We start from the raw sequence: 17361 nt of genomic DNA on the forward strand, positions 1-17361 counted from the left end.
CTGGAAAATGAGAGGCGGAGCTGTTCAATGGGTGCTATACAGTACAACGCATTCACTCACTGTCCCTCATTACTGCTTTGACAATGTGGCCGCGCAGGTTTGACTCAAATGGGATTGTTATTGTGATGATGTAATGTTTAGGCGACACAAACACCCCCCTCCTTCTCCTCCTCCTTCCTGTGTGTTCACCCCCTTTTTTCTCTGGGGCATGAAATCAAGGCTTCCCATTGGTTAGAAGGGCCATAGAGATGCTGAGAATATCCACCAACCAGGGCCCGGGTGCCCCCTTCACGCCGTTACCACAGCAACGCCTCACAACCGCCGCTCGTGCCTGCAGGCGTGCGCGCTCAGTGTGGCCGTACACGTGCGCGCCCAGCCTGTGTTTTCATGTGTCTAATCGCTACACGCGGAGAACATGTTTCGACAACTCTCTCCTGAAGAGTCCTCCAGACTATTTGATGGGCTCAAGACTGAGGCAGAACAAAGAGCGCAGACCTGCTCAATTTGAAATCAAATCAACGTTTTATCACAATCATATCTGTACAAGAAGGCAAAATATATCACAAAATGACTGACTGAAATGTACACTTTTTGTAATTTACTCCTATTAATAGACTTTAGAGTTTCTGTGGTCCTGATTCAGTTTGTTTTGTCTTGTTTAAATAATGGTAACAGTATTAGTCTCATACAGCACTTTTCCAGATGCAATTTCTGACACTTTGCTGGATTTGTTGACAAAGACTTAAGTAACTCATGCCCCTAGAGGCTATAAGCGCCACTGCAGGTGTCGTAGCATGTTGCATTTTCTTTTTTTTTACTCCAATTGTCCGTGAGAGTAAATACTACGCTGACAGAAAAGACAAAGGGAGAGAGGGATATTGAACATTGTGCCGAAACCCAAAAACACAATGGAGATATTTTTTGTCACTCAAACTTGGCTGTACATACTGCTAAAGTGGTGCTAGCCCACAGTTAGCTTTGCCCGTTAGCTTAATAGCTTCTTCTTCGTGATTCCATTAGTGTGTATTGCACCTCCGGGTCGGACCAGGGAAAGTTGCAAGTGTGGTTTTCTGGCCAGAGACACCAGGGGGAGATGAAAGACCCCCCAATCATCCCATTAACACTTATATTACCCCCAGAGGGACTACAAAAAGGATTTATTAAGGCTAACAAGTCACTTAGTACTGCTCAAGAATCACATTTTTTCCCTCATATTGTACAGATCTTTGTGCGCAGGAAGACAGAACCGCCAAACTCGTCTTGCAAACCTTGAAATCAGATAACTACCACAGCTTTTCAGTATTTGGGTACAGAGTGTTCAATGGCAGAATAATTACATGATTTGTGGTCTCACTCCTCATCTAATTATCTGAACTGACTGAAATGACTTGTTTTTCATAACCTATAGCTATAGCCTATAGGTTATGAAAAAAGTGTCATTTCAGTCAGTCTATATTAGTCAAGCATGTTGTCACATATGCATATACTTTCGTTTCGTTTCTGCACTTGTCAGGTCTGTGGTTGTCAGAGTAATGTAATGTATCCATTTAGGTTGTCAATGTGGCACTTGATATAAAAATAAAAAGGCACAAGAGCCGGTGCATATGCAAAGCAGTGGAGGGCTGCATGTAGAGATTTTCTGATGTAAAGGAAGACTTATAGAGGAAGAAATGTCCCATATTTAGCTTTGTTTGACTCGTTTTGAAAGCGCAAGATCAGAGCAATTCTGACTTGACATTTGTAGGTGTTTCATCTCCTAAACTGAGCTCATAAGAATGCAAAACAGGGCATAATTAGATGAGGAGGTTGCTGCTGTATTATCACAGTGTTTGTGCAAAACCATCTGTTAATGGTCATAAAAGAAAAGCCTTAAGTGCATCTTAGGTTTACAAACAACATCATTTAAATAACTCTGTGCGCGCCACACTCCAGGCTCAACCGAGGCATGACAAATAACATTCACCGCTCGTTTGGTTTCTGATTTGCACAAGTTTATAACTCCTCTGTCACAAGCCGATTTTCAGATGACCGCTTACAGTGTAATTTGTATCCATCCTTTATTAATTATCCAAACCTAGCAGCAGATTCCCAGACAACCCTCAATTTTGCCCTCAATTAATCTTCACAAGAGCCCACAGTGCCAACCGTCCCAGCTTGAAACAACTTCATAAATAATTGATAAAAACAAAATCCTTACACATAATCTGTCTGAAAAAGCCTTGTGTGCCGACTGTTGAGGTGCACAACAATACAATGAGTGGCATAACCTTCTTGCCTATAACCCATGGCCATCTAATCAAAACCAATGAAACCTGGGCTGGGGCGACATTGATTCTATACTTTCTTGACAATAAGAAATTTGTAAAACCATGCACTAAAAACGTCTTAATTTAGATGAATACGTCCCTATAAACAAGGAATGACTTCACAATAGACCACTGAAATGCAGAAATCCCACTTTATACATTATTCCACTCGTTTTTTTTGTTTTGTTTCTTGTATTCTTGTCTATGAGGATGCCACCGGAGGCTACGACGTTATTAGCTGTAATTCAACATAGCCACTAAGCCATGGGATGTACAGACTGGAGAATCCCTCCTCTGAGCTGTAAGTGCATTAACAAGTCTCCACAGTGCGAGCCTGAGAAACCCCTGAAAGGCACCTCTGATCCCCCCGCTGCACATCCCCACCGCGGACCAACAGCACGCGACATAAGCAGAATGGATGAACTGGGAGGCAGTAAATCTATCACGGGGCAGAGGGGGGTGTATGTGTGACCGAAACAGATGCATTACCACAGGAATCCCATTTCTCTGCACAAAACTCCACCAGCCTCAATAATAAGGACCACCCAGGCTACAGTTAGTACAGTATGGGGCCTTTCGTGTAAAAACAAGAGCGTTTTGTCTTTTGACAGTATTGATGGGATTCACGGCTCTGTAATTAGAGACGAATCTTTGGACCCATTTAGTCATAAACAAGCCGTTTGGAATTCATTGCTTTCATCACTTACCAGTGCAGGTGAAGCATTTAACATGGAAATGTGTGTCCTGCACTCGGACCACTTCCCCTTTGCACAGCTCCCGGCATCGCTGGCATCGGATTGTTCCTGAGGCGCGATCGCTGCCCGTCGAGCCTTCAAAACAGAGAGATATTTTAATTGTCATTTCAAAACAATGTGCAAATGTTTACTGTGAAAGAGGGAATTATGTATGGCTGCATAAAGTGGCTCTATAACATTTTACTCCAAGTATCATCTAAGAAAAAATGGGTTCTATGAATATCAAGACCAGACCACGTACACAGGACAATACCTGGCCAAACTTTGCCTGAATCAAACCAAAACCCTGATGAAATTAGTTCTGAACAAGCCAACTTTTGTGCCACACACAGTTTAAGATGCCCAGCCCTCATTGTGACATTTTTTTTATCCGAGACAAAAAGATCAATTTGTGTGTCCAAGAACAGCAATGTCTCACCGCACAACCTTTAAGATATAGCACTTTGGTATCATATCTCTCTGTAACACATGTATCATAAATACAACGCATTAAATTGACTGAGGAAAAATGTAAATACATCAAGGCATTTATAAACTTCAAAACTCAAACTAAAAAGTTTTCTTTTCACATCCTAAGCATGTTGTTAGTGACCTGTAACATGGCACTGTACTGTCATACTGGTAATCGCTCATGTGGGGATCGCCTGTGCAGTACTTGCAGGTTCATAGTAATGTGTGTGAGCCTCCTGTTAGCACTTCTTCTGAGGCTGTTAGGTCTGACTCCTATAAAGTGGATAAGCTCCCGGCTTTCTATTTTTCACCCACTCATAAGCCCTGACATGGCGCCACAGCGTCAGGTGAGAGAGGACAGATCTGCAGACTTCATTATGCCTAATGTGAGTCAGACAGATGTGTAATATAGCGCAGCAGTATCTCACATAGTCAGGGGTGTATGGGACCGAAACATGAGCACAATGTCACAATGATGGATGAAAAAGAAAGTTAAATGCAAGACCTGAAAGTTTATTTTAAGTACATGATGTTGAAACGTGAGGAATTATTTTGATGAAGGAATTTCTTCAAGTGCATCTTTTTTTTAATTAAATCTTCTTTACTTGCAGATTTAAAGTCAACCAAAAAGTCCATCGATGATGGTCACAAAACATATAAATATGCTTGAAATTATTTGCTTAATGAACTAATATCAATAATTTTCTACTTGCTACCAAACATACACTGTACAAACTAAGAGTGCTTCTATGACTGAAAGAAACTGGTACTTTCTTGAAAGCAGCACAGGGCTGTCGTGACGAAGCTCCTGACTCTATTTCTTTGAATAAACCCCAGAGGACTGTGTGCACTTAAAAGTCTGCCACAGAGCTCCCTTCCCCAATATGCAGAGATTGTGAAGGCACACACACAGTATAGCTACAGCAAGCATCATGGATCTGCTTGTTTGTTTTCCTGTTACAATCTGACCCGTAGGCGCTGGAAATATGCACTTGCCATTCACTCCCACTCCCAAAACCCCGACAGTCCACCTCATTGTTTAGTCCACAATGTTGGTCCCTCCACTGGGACCCTGTGCCCTGTCCGATAAGTCCAAAATAATGGTCCTCCCTTCCTCAAGAGTGTGAGGGGGAAAAGGAACCAGTGCTTTTAAACGCACAACCAAATGAGCAGCCCTGACTTTATCAAGAGGGAATGAAAGACAAAGGTAGAGCATGAAAGCTTATGTCAATGCGCTGCAGGAAACCATGTAGGAAAATGTTAATAATCAATTAGGTTAAAGCTCTCAGGAGGAAGAGGACATTTTCACGGGCCAAGTAGAGATGCATACAATCACTGTGCATTGCTAACAGCTTTCAAACTTCCTCTCTCCTTTCTCCATCACAGCCATTCACTTCATTTTATGAATTAGCCTGAACTGGCCATGGTGTCAATAGTTTAGTTTTAGTTAAGTTTAGTTTAGTTTAGTTATAGAGCAGTTTACATTCTTAACTTTTTACAACATTCACATTATTCAGTTATAAAAGCTAAAAAAAGGAGTAGGCTGAAGCTAGAAAGCTTATATACGCCTACCCCGTCATCAATGTAATAAACATTTACATTTCCCGGAGATACTGCACAATCGGGTCTGTATCCAAGATAACATTTTAGAAGCTATTTGCTTCCAGAGGCGGGGAGTCAAATTATAATGATGTATCTGTGCTCTTACGTGAATAAAAACAATCGTTACATTTTCCACTGTGAGTAAAAATTTAAGCGACAAATGCTTCATTTTGATCCATAAAGATGTAGATCGTCTCATGCACCTTATTCTTTACAATTATTTAGTTTTTCAGTATTTTATGCCATTTTCTTGGAATTCTCTTAATGAATATCACTATTTCCACATGAGTTTATGTTTTATTTCACACAATTTATGGCGTCATGGAAAATAAATCTGACTTTTTTGCTCAAACAGTTACTCACAGTACTCAAGTCCATGTTCTTAGTATTTTGTTTTTTCGTTTACTTGAGTCTAGGTCACCACCTTCCCTTTCTACTCGAGTAAAATGACTTCAAAGTAACATTACTCTTAATTGAGTAAATATTCAGGAAGGGGAGAGAAAAGTGGACTGGTTCATGAATTTTCGTTACGTTTCATATGGCCAGATTAAGGAAAGTGAAAAGGCAGAGGGTTGACTAAATGACACTACATCTAAGACTGCACACAATATTGCCATATTTTCCTTATTGCAAATCTCACAGTATCCATATTGCATATTTTGTGTGACACAGAAAAAGACATGTTAACTTTAAAAGGTCAGTTTTGGTGATTAGCTTCCAGATCGAATGCCTTTAGCCCTGATTACGTCTTTCATCCAGTCTCGTTTTGACACAATTCGATGATAAAACAAATTGCTTGTACGTTTTGTTGATATTTAATATAACTTACTCTGCTGAAATGGTGTAAAATTTTGCAATAACAATATTATCGGAATGTACTTTCAAACTTTTTCCCTCATATTTCAGTTTTTGTCATATCCTGCAGCTCTTATGTGTATGTGCAAAAAAGTTACTGAGTCAAATGTGCATGTTTCTGAATAAGGGTGAACAGCACGCTCAGGAATCAAGCTTACGTAACTCTATCCAATAGTGCCTGTTCACTCATTCCTAACATGTGTCCTATTCATGTAAACCAATTAAAGGCCACTCAATACAGCCAGCATCTTCTCCAGTCAGCGCTGTGCAGGCTGTTGAGTCACTGCTCCAGTGATAGCCGCTGGTCCACAGGTGTTACTATCCAGCATTTGGAATAAGCAGCTAATGCCCCATGAGAGCATCGCCGGCGGGGAGCAGACAGGCGATAAGCAGGTCTCGGGTCAGAGACTGTCCCGGGGGAGCGGCTGGCCTGCTGCTATTCCTGCCCCTGACCTGAGCCCCCGGGAGGAACACGCTCACAGCCTTGTCACAAGGCATGCTGGGAGATCAGTGGTGACGAATGAAAGAAGCCATGAGAAAAAAACAATGAATCACTAAGAATCAAATGGAAACAGCAGTGCAGCCTTGTGATGATCTGTGAGCTATTTAAATAAGAAACACTGTCCTTGTTGTATGTAGTGTTTAAGAAACAGGAGCACCTGGAGGAAACCTACACAAACACAGGGAGAACATCCAAACTCTACACAGAAAGGGATCAAACCCATAACCTTCTTGCTGTAAGGCATGAGCCCTAACCGCTGCGCCACCATGTCACTTGACTAACTTTGTGAAATGGAATCAAATAATGCTGAAAAAACACAGATGACTAGTGGGTCAAGCAAAAAAACGTTTAAGAAAAACTTTTTAGAAAAATTCAGACTCTCTTGTACATGTGACTCCTGGCCTAACAAAGGGACCCAATATGGTATTTTCCATCAATGAGAGGCTTCAGTGTCAATAACTGGACCAGTCTTACATGAACTACAATAAAAGAAGAAACCTCTGAAGATAATGGTTAAACATCTTATATTCAATCGACCTAGTCCAGGATATACTACTACAAATGAAGGGACCCAAATATTTCGAGAGAAGGTGAGAAAATTAGAATAGAAAGTCAGTAAACAAATCGAACCAAGGACACTGTTGCTGTGAGTCAAGAATATAAACCAGTAGACAATATCAATGAAAAGCCCAAATATGGAACAATAAATAAATTACAACAAATAATGCAAGTGGGGAGCAAGTGAACCTTCATGGTCCTACTGCCAATCCAAAGATGAGCACCTGTTAGTCAAAGTCCAGATGTTGCTAATCGATGGAATATACATTTGACACATTACATGGTCAGTTATCGTTGTTGCCCCAAAATTGGGCAAATTGTGTGTAAATTCAACGTCCTTCTTTGACCGTAAACCGGTACTCTTCTGTCCCCGGACCCCATTTCATCCCTGTCCATCCCTGTCAGGACCTTGGATAGGAGCATTTATCAGCTCTATGACACTATCCAATACAATCACAAACACGCTGTCACTCCTGAGAGAGAGAGAGAGAGAGAGAGAGAGAGAGAGAGAGAGAGAGAGAGAGAGAGGGAGAGAGAGAGAGGGAGAGAGAGAGGGAGAGAGAGAGAGAGAATGGCCCACATGATCATTCAATCCTCTCAAAAGTCAAGGTTACAACAAGAACGCCTTCAAGACACACACCAAACAATGCAGCTGTTGTTCATAACCAGGCTGAAGATTTAAGATGAATGTGTGATATGCAACAGTTCTGATTGTGTTGGTACTTTTGACAGATTAATTTGCATGCAATTGCAATTCGTCGTAAAAGACATGGGGCCAGGTCTTCCACAGGGCACAAGGACAGCGCTGCTCCAAACGCGATGGTCAGCTTCCATGAGTGCAGCTGTGCAATGGCTATGTGCTATGGCGTCGCTTATTAAAACAGAAGAGGTCGACGAAGGCGTGGTTTCATACTATAGCAAAAACATTTATTTATCTCATCTTGAATTAAACAATGTCAGTGTCCCGAGAGAAAGGGATGTAGCCTACTGTCAGTCTCGCTCCAGCACGGGTCGGCACTCGCTCAGCTGTAATTGAGTTAACGTGACCCAAACAAAAGCACATGTTCACCCCCCACTCCTCCACAACCCCTCCCCCTTGACACTACCCTGTTGGAGGAAAAAGGCTGTTCTACATAACATCGCCATTGGCCATTTGGTGTTTCTTCACGCCATGTACAAGTTAAATGCGCTGAAGTGGCCAGATAACAAAGTGTGCTCCCACTAAGCGCAAAAAGTAACGCTATACAGTCTGCGTTTAGAAACAGAAGGCCCATGTACTTTTTTACCATTCCCTTGGGCTTGAGACACCTCGAAGGACTGGGATAGGAATGGCATCTGATTCATAATCTTTAACAAATTAATATCTTAAGGCAGGGAAATTTTATGTGTGTAGCACTTTTAACACAAGTCACACAAGTCACTTTTTTTTCTCCCCCATTTATGCCACGAGGTTTTGGTGAGCTACACACTGTATGTAGTCACAGCTGCTCTGAGGTACACTGACAGAAATATGGCTGAACCAATTTGTACCATCGGCCCCACAGCCCCACACAAGCTCCTGGTATTCCCTCTAGAGCTCTTCTCAACGTATTAACCAGGCCAACACTTTATTCAACCCAAAGGACATTCTTGTCCTGTGTCTTTTATTACATTCTATTGCAATTTGAATTGAAACTTGCGTCTGTTCTCTGCATTTTGCTGCAAACCAATTAACAGAAAAGCTTATGTAATTACACACAAAAGTTCACTGTGGATATTCAGCTGTGCCCCCTGCCGCCTGTGCCTACAGCTGGGGTTTTTTTGTCTCCCGCCTTTTGTTCGCCATGTTATTGAACTAAGGCGTCTGGCGGTGTGAGTGATAAATTGTGTTTGGCTCTGGGGTGAAGCACTCTCCAGATGAGGCAGCGTGCAGGGGATCATATAGGATTTGGCGCGTATCCCTGTCTATACCTGTGTTCACACTCCCACCAGCTCACACTGACATGGGAACAGTGTGGAAAATCCATTATTTTTAGAGCTGTCTGTCACTCTATTAAATGTCCAGTCTATGATTCATCCACTGTCCTCTTGTAGTTTCAAACTGCCTTTCCTTCTGGCATCAAATCAAATGCCTATAACATGCAATGATTGTGTAGCTATTGTTAGCACCAGTACTGAAACAACTCACTTAAGTGTTGTGGCACAATATCCTCAGAAAACAACAAAATGTGTCTCCCTGTCGAGATTAATCAATCAATCAAACAAATCCGATGTGATTCTTGTATCCCTTTTGGATTTCATATTGCTGTATTCTGACCTGAGGAAGATCCGGCTTGGATCCAAATGTCTGATTAAAAAGCAGTTAATTGGAAAGCGTGGAGGCTTTTCACTGTTTGCATTTCAATCTTTTCTCAATGTTAAAGCTCCTGAAAGTGTTTAATATGTGTGTTTTTGGCCATGAAACTGTAAATCTAGTCAACATTCCCCACATCTATTGATAAACTATTTTTTTGAGATCAAGGTTGTAGATGCTGAGCACAATTTGGAATGAGTGCTTCTCATTTTTTATTTATACTTGATGCCACACTGATGCATCTTTTGTTCATGGCCATTCTGTAAAACCTGTTTAAAATTTGCATAGCTGTTTTTAGTGTCTTGCTAAACTGGATTCCCCTCTCAATGTACTTCTATATCTGCCAGGCTGGGATGAATAATTATCACATCTGAGTCAGTCCCCAGCCATCTCATTTTCCTGCTAGGTAAGTGGGTAGTGTGCTGTAAACTGCGTTAACATTGTGGTACATGTCTGGATGAGAGCGGAGCATTTCGATGGGAACTCCCAACAACAGAGAGAGTGAGGTTCCAGTGCTGCCTGATGTATTGGTCTGCAGATTCCCCTCTCCCGGAGCTCAATGATCACTGTATTGATCAACATGTGTTTTACCACTCCCAAGGAAGCCATGCCAACTGCTCAGACAGCGAATCTACTAGAGGAAGTTGCAATTTGTGGAAGCCAAGTTCCAGAATATTGTAGAACTGAAGAAAAAAAAAGATTTGTGAATGTCAATCTTTATAATGTGTGGCGCAGTGGTTCGCAAGAAAGTCAAATAAATTCAGTTCCCGGAGCAGACATGGCCATTCTCTGTGGAGTTAACATGTTCTGCCTGTGTCTCCATAATTGCACTATAATTTTGTGACTTACGTTGACCCATTGTGGCACTGGTGGCAAAATAGAGTAGCGTAATTTTCATACTGTGCATACTGTCTGCTTTTTCTCACGCCTCCTCAAATTGGCCAACCTGTCTCTTGCTCTGAGTGAGTGACAGCCAGATATGAGCAATCGCAATGAGGCAAGAACAAACAGAACCCGTCGAAGCAAAACAAAGCTGCAGGTGTACAAGAATCCAAATCCTGACAAAGACTTGTGAAGAACAGATTATCATCATCTGAACTCTTCTGAACCACTTTATCTACAAAAGTCCAAATCTCTGACCTCTATGGCAACAGCACACAATTCAAATAACGTCTGAACATCTTTATCTCAGCCCAACCCTGGCTTCTGTCATTTTCTCAGAACTACAATTTCTTCACACATTTCAATTTAACTCTTAAACAACTGGATGGAAGTCATATTTTTTTAGAAAAGTGCAAAGGTGCTGTTATAGCTGGTAGAAAAACATGTGTATAATCCAATTAAAATTAACCCCTGCTATTAATGTTGTGGTGTGATAAATGCTAAACATACATGTCCCTTGCAAGTGAATGCATTAATTATTTAAACGTCACAAAAAAAGACACCTATAGTACAGTCGACTGATCACATGACACAGTGGAGCCTCGACATGAACACAGACCACTAGTGCTAGTTGTAATTACTATCTGTCAATAGCCACAGGACTCTCACAATCATTGCAGCAGAAACACATAGAGCCTGCCCTGCACAGCCCAGCAAGCCCCTTCATGATCAAACCTTCCTGGGAGCAAAGGGGACATGTGTCTGGCTGACTCGAGCAGGGGCGAGTTGCTCTTTCGTCAGCCTGCTGCTTTGTTGCGCCTCAAGCTCCAGTACCGATGCATGTCACCAGACCATCTGCCCCAGCTGCTGTGACAATACCGCTTTAAGGTCAAACCGCAGGTACAGAACAGTAGACGCTTTTGCTTTTGGTTAGCATTCCTGTTGGACCACATGTTTTGAAAATCACATGTGGCCGTGACAGTTTTGACTTCAGCCTCTCCCACTCATCTGATCCAAAAAAAAAAAAAAACCATTTAATACGCTTACAAAAGGAATGTGTGAGTGAAAATGCCACTCCCGACAAGCACAGCTCACACAGGTGCACTGAGGCAAGGTGGAGAGTAAGAGAGTTGAGTGTGTTGATGAATTATGCAGCAGCAACACGACAACAGAGTAGATTGTGTTATGAATGATGCAGAAATTGAGTCTCGTCTGAAGTCAAAGAGGAGAGGGCAGGGTGGATGTGACCTGATGTACTTATGTAAACTTCAGCTAGCCTTTTGACAGCTCGGAAATGTGCTGTTGTTTTAGTCAGTGCATGTTACACCAGCAATAACAGCTGTTCCAGTTATCTTATGATCAAAATGCTTAAAGGTTTGGACATTAAAAACTACTTCGATAGGACAGAACCCTAAGTAATACGCATGTTTTAGACTACTTGGACAACCACATACTGTTCAAAACCACCTGCGCTCATCCATCTTCCTCCCCTTATTCAGGACCGGGCCACGGGGGCAGCAGTCTGAGCAGGGAGCACATAAAATTCCCACTTTCGACACTTCAGCTCCTCAAAAGGGACCCGAAGGACAAGCCCATAACAGCCCTCAAGAATGGTGTCCAGGAGGAATTCAGAGCAGATGCCACCTCTGCTGGATACTCTAGACCTGGAGGGGTAGAGACTCCAGCTTCCCCCATGGTGACTTAGGTCCTCACCTTATGTCACATTGAGGGAGCACCCAGCTGCCCTAGGAAACCATTTCCACCCCTTGCAAGCATTTTCAATTATTGGTCATTTAAGTGTACATTTTATATTATTATGATGATGATGATGATGATGATGATGATGATGATGATGATGATGATGATGATGATGATGATGATGATGATGATGACGATGATGATGTTTATTATTATTATTCAAAGAGATTTACTTTTCGTTCAGTTGTATTCACTATTGAATTCAGTGGAACACCTAACTATCTCCTCCTTAATAGTAGAACCCTAAGTCCTGACCTGGGTTATAATAATTGTACAAAAATTATAAAGACTGTTTGTCCTCAAGTGCCATTTTATACATTTCCCCTTTCCTCCTGTCACTGAGTGAGGAGTTATAGCTGGCTGTGTTGTATGCTCTGACCACAGCGCATTTGTTCACTATTTATTCACTGTTTACAACATCCAAACAACAGCCCCGAAGGGAAAAGCCTGATTCAGCTGACAGAGGATCGGGGTCAGCTGATACAAGGTCAGGCCCTGAAGCAGGTCTAGAGATGAGCATGACATACAGCAGGAGCCCTAAAGCTGTCCGACGCACCCCCGTCACTCACGCGCCCTATCACCGCGCGAGGCAACAGCGCGCGGGGGCACATCATGAGACCAGACCCCGAGCGTTTCCCACAAGGGTCGAGACAGGTGGACTTCTACAAACAGCTGAATAAAATACGGGTGGTCTGCTACTGTTGACATGTCCTACGTGGGAAAAGAGGAGAGAGACGCAACAAAAAGGCAGGCAGAATTTGGGAGGGACCGTCCAAGCAACAGCTGACAAGTTAATAAAGAATGCCAAAAATCCGTGTGTACCCAAACGCCACTTCACCTCCAAGATATTCTTAGCTGAACTATCCACTCTAAACCTGCCTCAAGTCTATTATCCAGATTAGTGGGCGAAACTATCTGTACACACGCTGCTTACTACGTGTTTACCATCATGCATCATCTCAAGAAATGTGTTGGTGAAATGTGTTTTAATGTGGACATTGCGCAATGGAATGGAACTACATGGCTAAAGCTGCGCGCAAAAGCTTCTTGTACTACAACTTGTACATGCCTAATCCTAATTGTGTCAGCGTCCAATTACAGTGGGTGGTAGCTCATTACTGTTGTCATCTGTGGTATTGTCCCTTTTTCGCTTCAAGTGCACACGCACAGAGAGCGCGCGAGAATGGATAGACTTACCGCTGGAACTCATGATGCCCAATGCGTCCTCCTTATCGCAAACAAAGCAATCCCATACAGCACGAGACGACCTTCTCGGAGCAGTTTGCCCCTTCCCAGTCGCATAAATAGTGCTACAGCAGACCTGCCAATTGATGTTTTTTTTCTCACTCCATCCCAGTTGAACCGCGCGCTGTCAAAATTCCCGAAAAAAAAAAAATGTGTTCCAAGCCAGGCAAATTTTACGCAGGGAAAAAGAAGAGAGAAATGTTTGTAAATCCCAACGCGAAGCTCCCGCTCTTGCAGTGTGGTGTGGCTTCTCATGGAAACAGACGCCAATGACAACACAATGCCGCTCAGGCAGATTGCACCTTCACATTTTCGCTCCCGGCTGATTTTCCACAGTGTGCTCTCTCCCTGGCGGTGTGCGGCTGTCAGCGCGCCACTACTGTCAATGCAGCGACAGCAGGGAGCATCCGGTGCTCACTTTCAGAATAAACTAAGAAAAAGGGCATCCATTAACCATATACTGTCGAGCCTATGTCCACACTTTTGCATATGGCTACTATGTGGCCACTATTAATCATTTAGTGTGTTAAAATCAATCATGTTAGTGTATTACAATTACATTTATAAAGCCTAGGTAAAAAGCCTGTACACTGGTCTGTGAAATAAAGCGGCACAGCAGCAGCCTGGCCAAGATTAGACTAAAATGGGTAAAATGTGCGTTTGGTTTGTTGACTTTTGCAATTACAAATCAAAAGGATTACGCGCGTAAAAAGTTTATGTCCGGTATTGCTGCCTGTTCATTGCTGCAAACTTCCCCCCTCTTTATTAAGCGACGTCACCGTGGGCTGTTGGCTTCAGGGGTAAAGTATCTGTCATCAAATCGTATTGTTTAATAAGCTTGAGGGTAAACACCCGCACCTGCAGCTTCTTTTCATTACCATGTGTAGGCTGCTGCCACACTGTAATATCTCGCAGGCTAGTACAACAAGTTTCCTACACTAAGTTACTTGAAAATCACAGGTAAAGCAAATGGTTGCAAGTTCGCCCCACAACATGAACCTGGAATAGATATGAAGACAGCAGTGTGTAACCTACAACGTTTTCTACAGGCCTACCAATAAAATGTGTCGCGCAATTTAACATTTTAGAGCTTCTTTGTTGATTGCTAGTTTTTTATTGGGCTATAGGCTATTTTCCTCCACTGTGAGTTATGCAAGTTACAGTACTGAATAGCAGTCTCGCCCCTATGAGTTATTGTACTTTTTTTTTTAAACATAACTTAAAGCAGACTATTACTTGCACTTTGGGAGAGGCCCATTTTTTCTATTTTTGTTGTGCAAGGACGAGCTTGTGACTAAAACTGTCGTGACACCGCCCCCTTCTGGAGAGTAGACGCACATGATTTAATTGGATTATTTGCAGCGTGGGTGTAAAGAGACTAACAAAGTGCTGAGAGAGTGAATGGAGATTAGGTTAAGTAGGATGCAAAGGAAGCCCTAATGACTGGTAATGCCACCGTAGGCGTTGGACTATAAATACCCCATACCTGTTTTACAACACAATAGTTTAGCTTATGCAGATTACGTGCATGAAGAAATCAACTATTTATAATGTTGAACTTGACAAAATTGACAATACAAGTCACCCTTCTTTCTAAACACGATATACAGCATGTCCCAAAATGTATGTTTTAACTGTAACCAAGGATTATGGAAAATTACATCACATCAGTGCATTTATTATTGTATTAAATTGAGTAATGAATTGTAATAGTCTAGTTTAACTGGAGGAGTTTTCAATCATTGACAAACACTAAAACAACCCAGTACAGAAACCTTTGTCTATGGTTATAATATGCAACGCTCTAACTTTTTTTTTACGTTGAGTTGCTACATCCACAAGAAATATGCAAATCAAGTCAAGTGCTTTGGCCTTTCCGCCTGATGATTAACCTGACCCAGATTAAACTCTGATCAATAATAAACTCATAGTGACTGACGTTCACCCACGTTGTTTCATTAAGGAGTGTTTTCATATGAATGAATGGGTGTAGCTGCATGTAGCTGCTGGGCGTCCTCTTGGCCTTTGGAATGAGGTGCATATTATGGTCCAAACCCAAGTCTATATTATGGTTGTGTCATCCAAACAGAGGGAGCAGAAAAACAGGAAAATTGGCTTCCTGTGGCAGAAGGGCGTCGGGTCAGCTGTGCAGAGGCTACAAAGGTGCCAGTGGATTATAAACTAGTGAGGCAGACATCCCCTGGTATGTGTTAACACAGCTAAACTTAGTAACTTGCACCTAAGAATATACATAATTATTACATATTAGGGCTGTCATAAGATATTCCAAAATAACTAAGGCCAACTATATTTTTTGTGGAGGCCAGTTATTTTTGTTGGCTTGTGGGACATTCAATTCCTTTTCTTTTTACCATCATGCATAATATCTACTGCACCTTGTTCAATAACAGACCAAAACCAGCATCTATTTAGTTTCTTGTAATGTTATACAATTATACAAAATAAGTGTCAGCTCTATTGCACCACCAACTAAAATAGTTTGCCTTCTTTTCCTAAATGATTACATAGTAAACAAGAGGGAGATTTGTATCCCATCCCTCCTTGCAAAGTAACAAAGCCAATAATACCTATGTTCTGCTGTAATTATAGGCCTATGGTTGTTTTCTGAGATAAACAGTTGTTTTGCGGTCACACTCGGGGCATGAGCCCACTATCAGCACTATACTGCATTCTTCACCAACCCTCTCCATCTCTGTCCTTTGTCTATTCACAGGGTCAGGGAATATCACTCTGGAGTCTCCACTATCTCCACCCAGGCATAGCTGTTTGTAAGAAGATCTCATTTGGTTCACACACACAGTACTTCCCTTCCTCTTGTGCACAGATTCCTTTAGGAGAAAAATGTTTGATCTATTGCAATGGTGTTGATTTGGGTACTTTACTCACTCAAAGAAAGTACTTAAAGTGTCCTGTAGTTCCTAACCAGGAAGTTGGGACACCGTTTAGAGTCCCCAGATAACTTATTTGTAAAGAAAATCAGACTTTCATATATGGACGAGGAGTATCGAGATAAAACACTCTGAATGCTGTTAAAAAAAAAGGCTCTGACCCGCTGCTGTAGTCCACAGTATTGCAAACTGTGCAAAATAAATGGCCCGTGTCTGGCTGCATGGCCAATTTCATGATCACATGGGTAGCACTTGCCCAGTAGTGTGTGCTCAGGGTGACCTTGGCCTGGTTCACTGGGGGCTATAGGGATACTACTTACACACAATAAGTTCAGCCTTTATATTTAACCAACACAGGAAAACAAAGAATAGAAAGAAAACAAGCAAAAAAAACGTGCTAGCATGGGGATTGTTATCTCCTCTCACACAGATAGGGACCAACATGACCCAGAAAGTGAATGTGCGAAACAGATAAAACAGAAAAGCCCTTGCTACATAGTAACAATGGGGAAAGGCGGAGGTAAAAATAGACTGAAATAGTTTGTAATGAATATCACTAGAAGGTCAGTTTTGATGAATACAGAAATGGTCCTTAATACACAACACGAAATCAAGAACTATTTAGTTGGTATAATTATATCATTTTCAATGCAAGGCTACTCCCGTCCCATGACATCTATATTAGTCATTGATTTGTACTTTCTATGCAGCTGGAATGAAGTTATGTGAACTATGTGGCGCACCAATACACAACTCAGCTGACTGTTGGCTTATTTTGTCTCATTGTGTTTCTCCTCCACTCTGCCAAAACTGGTGAGACAGGTGCGGGGAATGAGGAATTGATTCCTTTTTACGTAATACAACTTTTGAGAATACTCCCTTTTACTGCTCAGAGTTGGAGAGAGTACATCTTTTGGTATTACCATTGCCTAATGCTCATTTAAAAACTTTTGTGGTACTTATGCTGCTACTTTTGAGCATTTTCACTATTGTTTGGCCAAATAATGACACTTTTACTCATACATTTGCTATAACTTATTCCACTTCCAAAGTTTTGACAGAAAGCAGTCTAGAAGAAGCTGAAGATGTCTATGCAGGAAGGCAGAGGGCTGTTCCCTGTTCCTAAAGAAGTCATGGGAGGAGTTAAATCACAAAAAAAAAGTTCTCACTCTGTAACACGCTGCCTGAGACGCACACATTGTCTGCT

General features: G+C 41.9%; 1 protein-coding gene across 10 annotated transcripts in view; it reads right to left on the reverse strand.

The window, feature by feature from the left end:
• The window catches only part of ablim3 (actin binding LIM protein family, member 3), a 61493-nt gene extending 47895 nt beyond the window's left edge, over positions 1-13598 (reverse strand). For all 10 annotated transcript variants that reach the window (XM_079556218.1, XM_079556219.1, XM_079556217.1 and 7 more), the window contains exons 1-2: positions 13198-13598; positions 3014-3136 (exon numbers count right to left, since the gene is read on the reverse strand). In XM_079556218.1, coding sequence (XP_079412344.1) covers positions 3014-3136; positions 13198-13210 — 136 coding nt within the window. In that variant the 5' untranslated portion in view covers positions 13211-13598. The remainder of the gene's footprint in view (positions 1-3013; positions 3137-13197) is intronic.
• Positions 13599-17361: the final 3763 nt, after the last annotated feature.

Source organism: Gobius niger (assembly GCF_951799975.1).
Source record: "Gobius niger genome assembly, chromosome: 5".
NCBI classification, from domain to species: domain Eukaryota; kingdom Metazoa; phylum Chordata; class Actinopteri; order Gobiiformes; family Gobiidae; genus Gobius; species Gobius niger.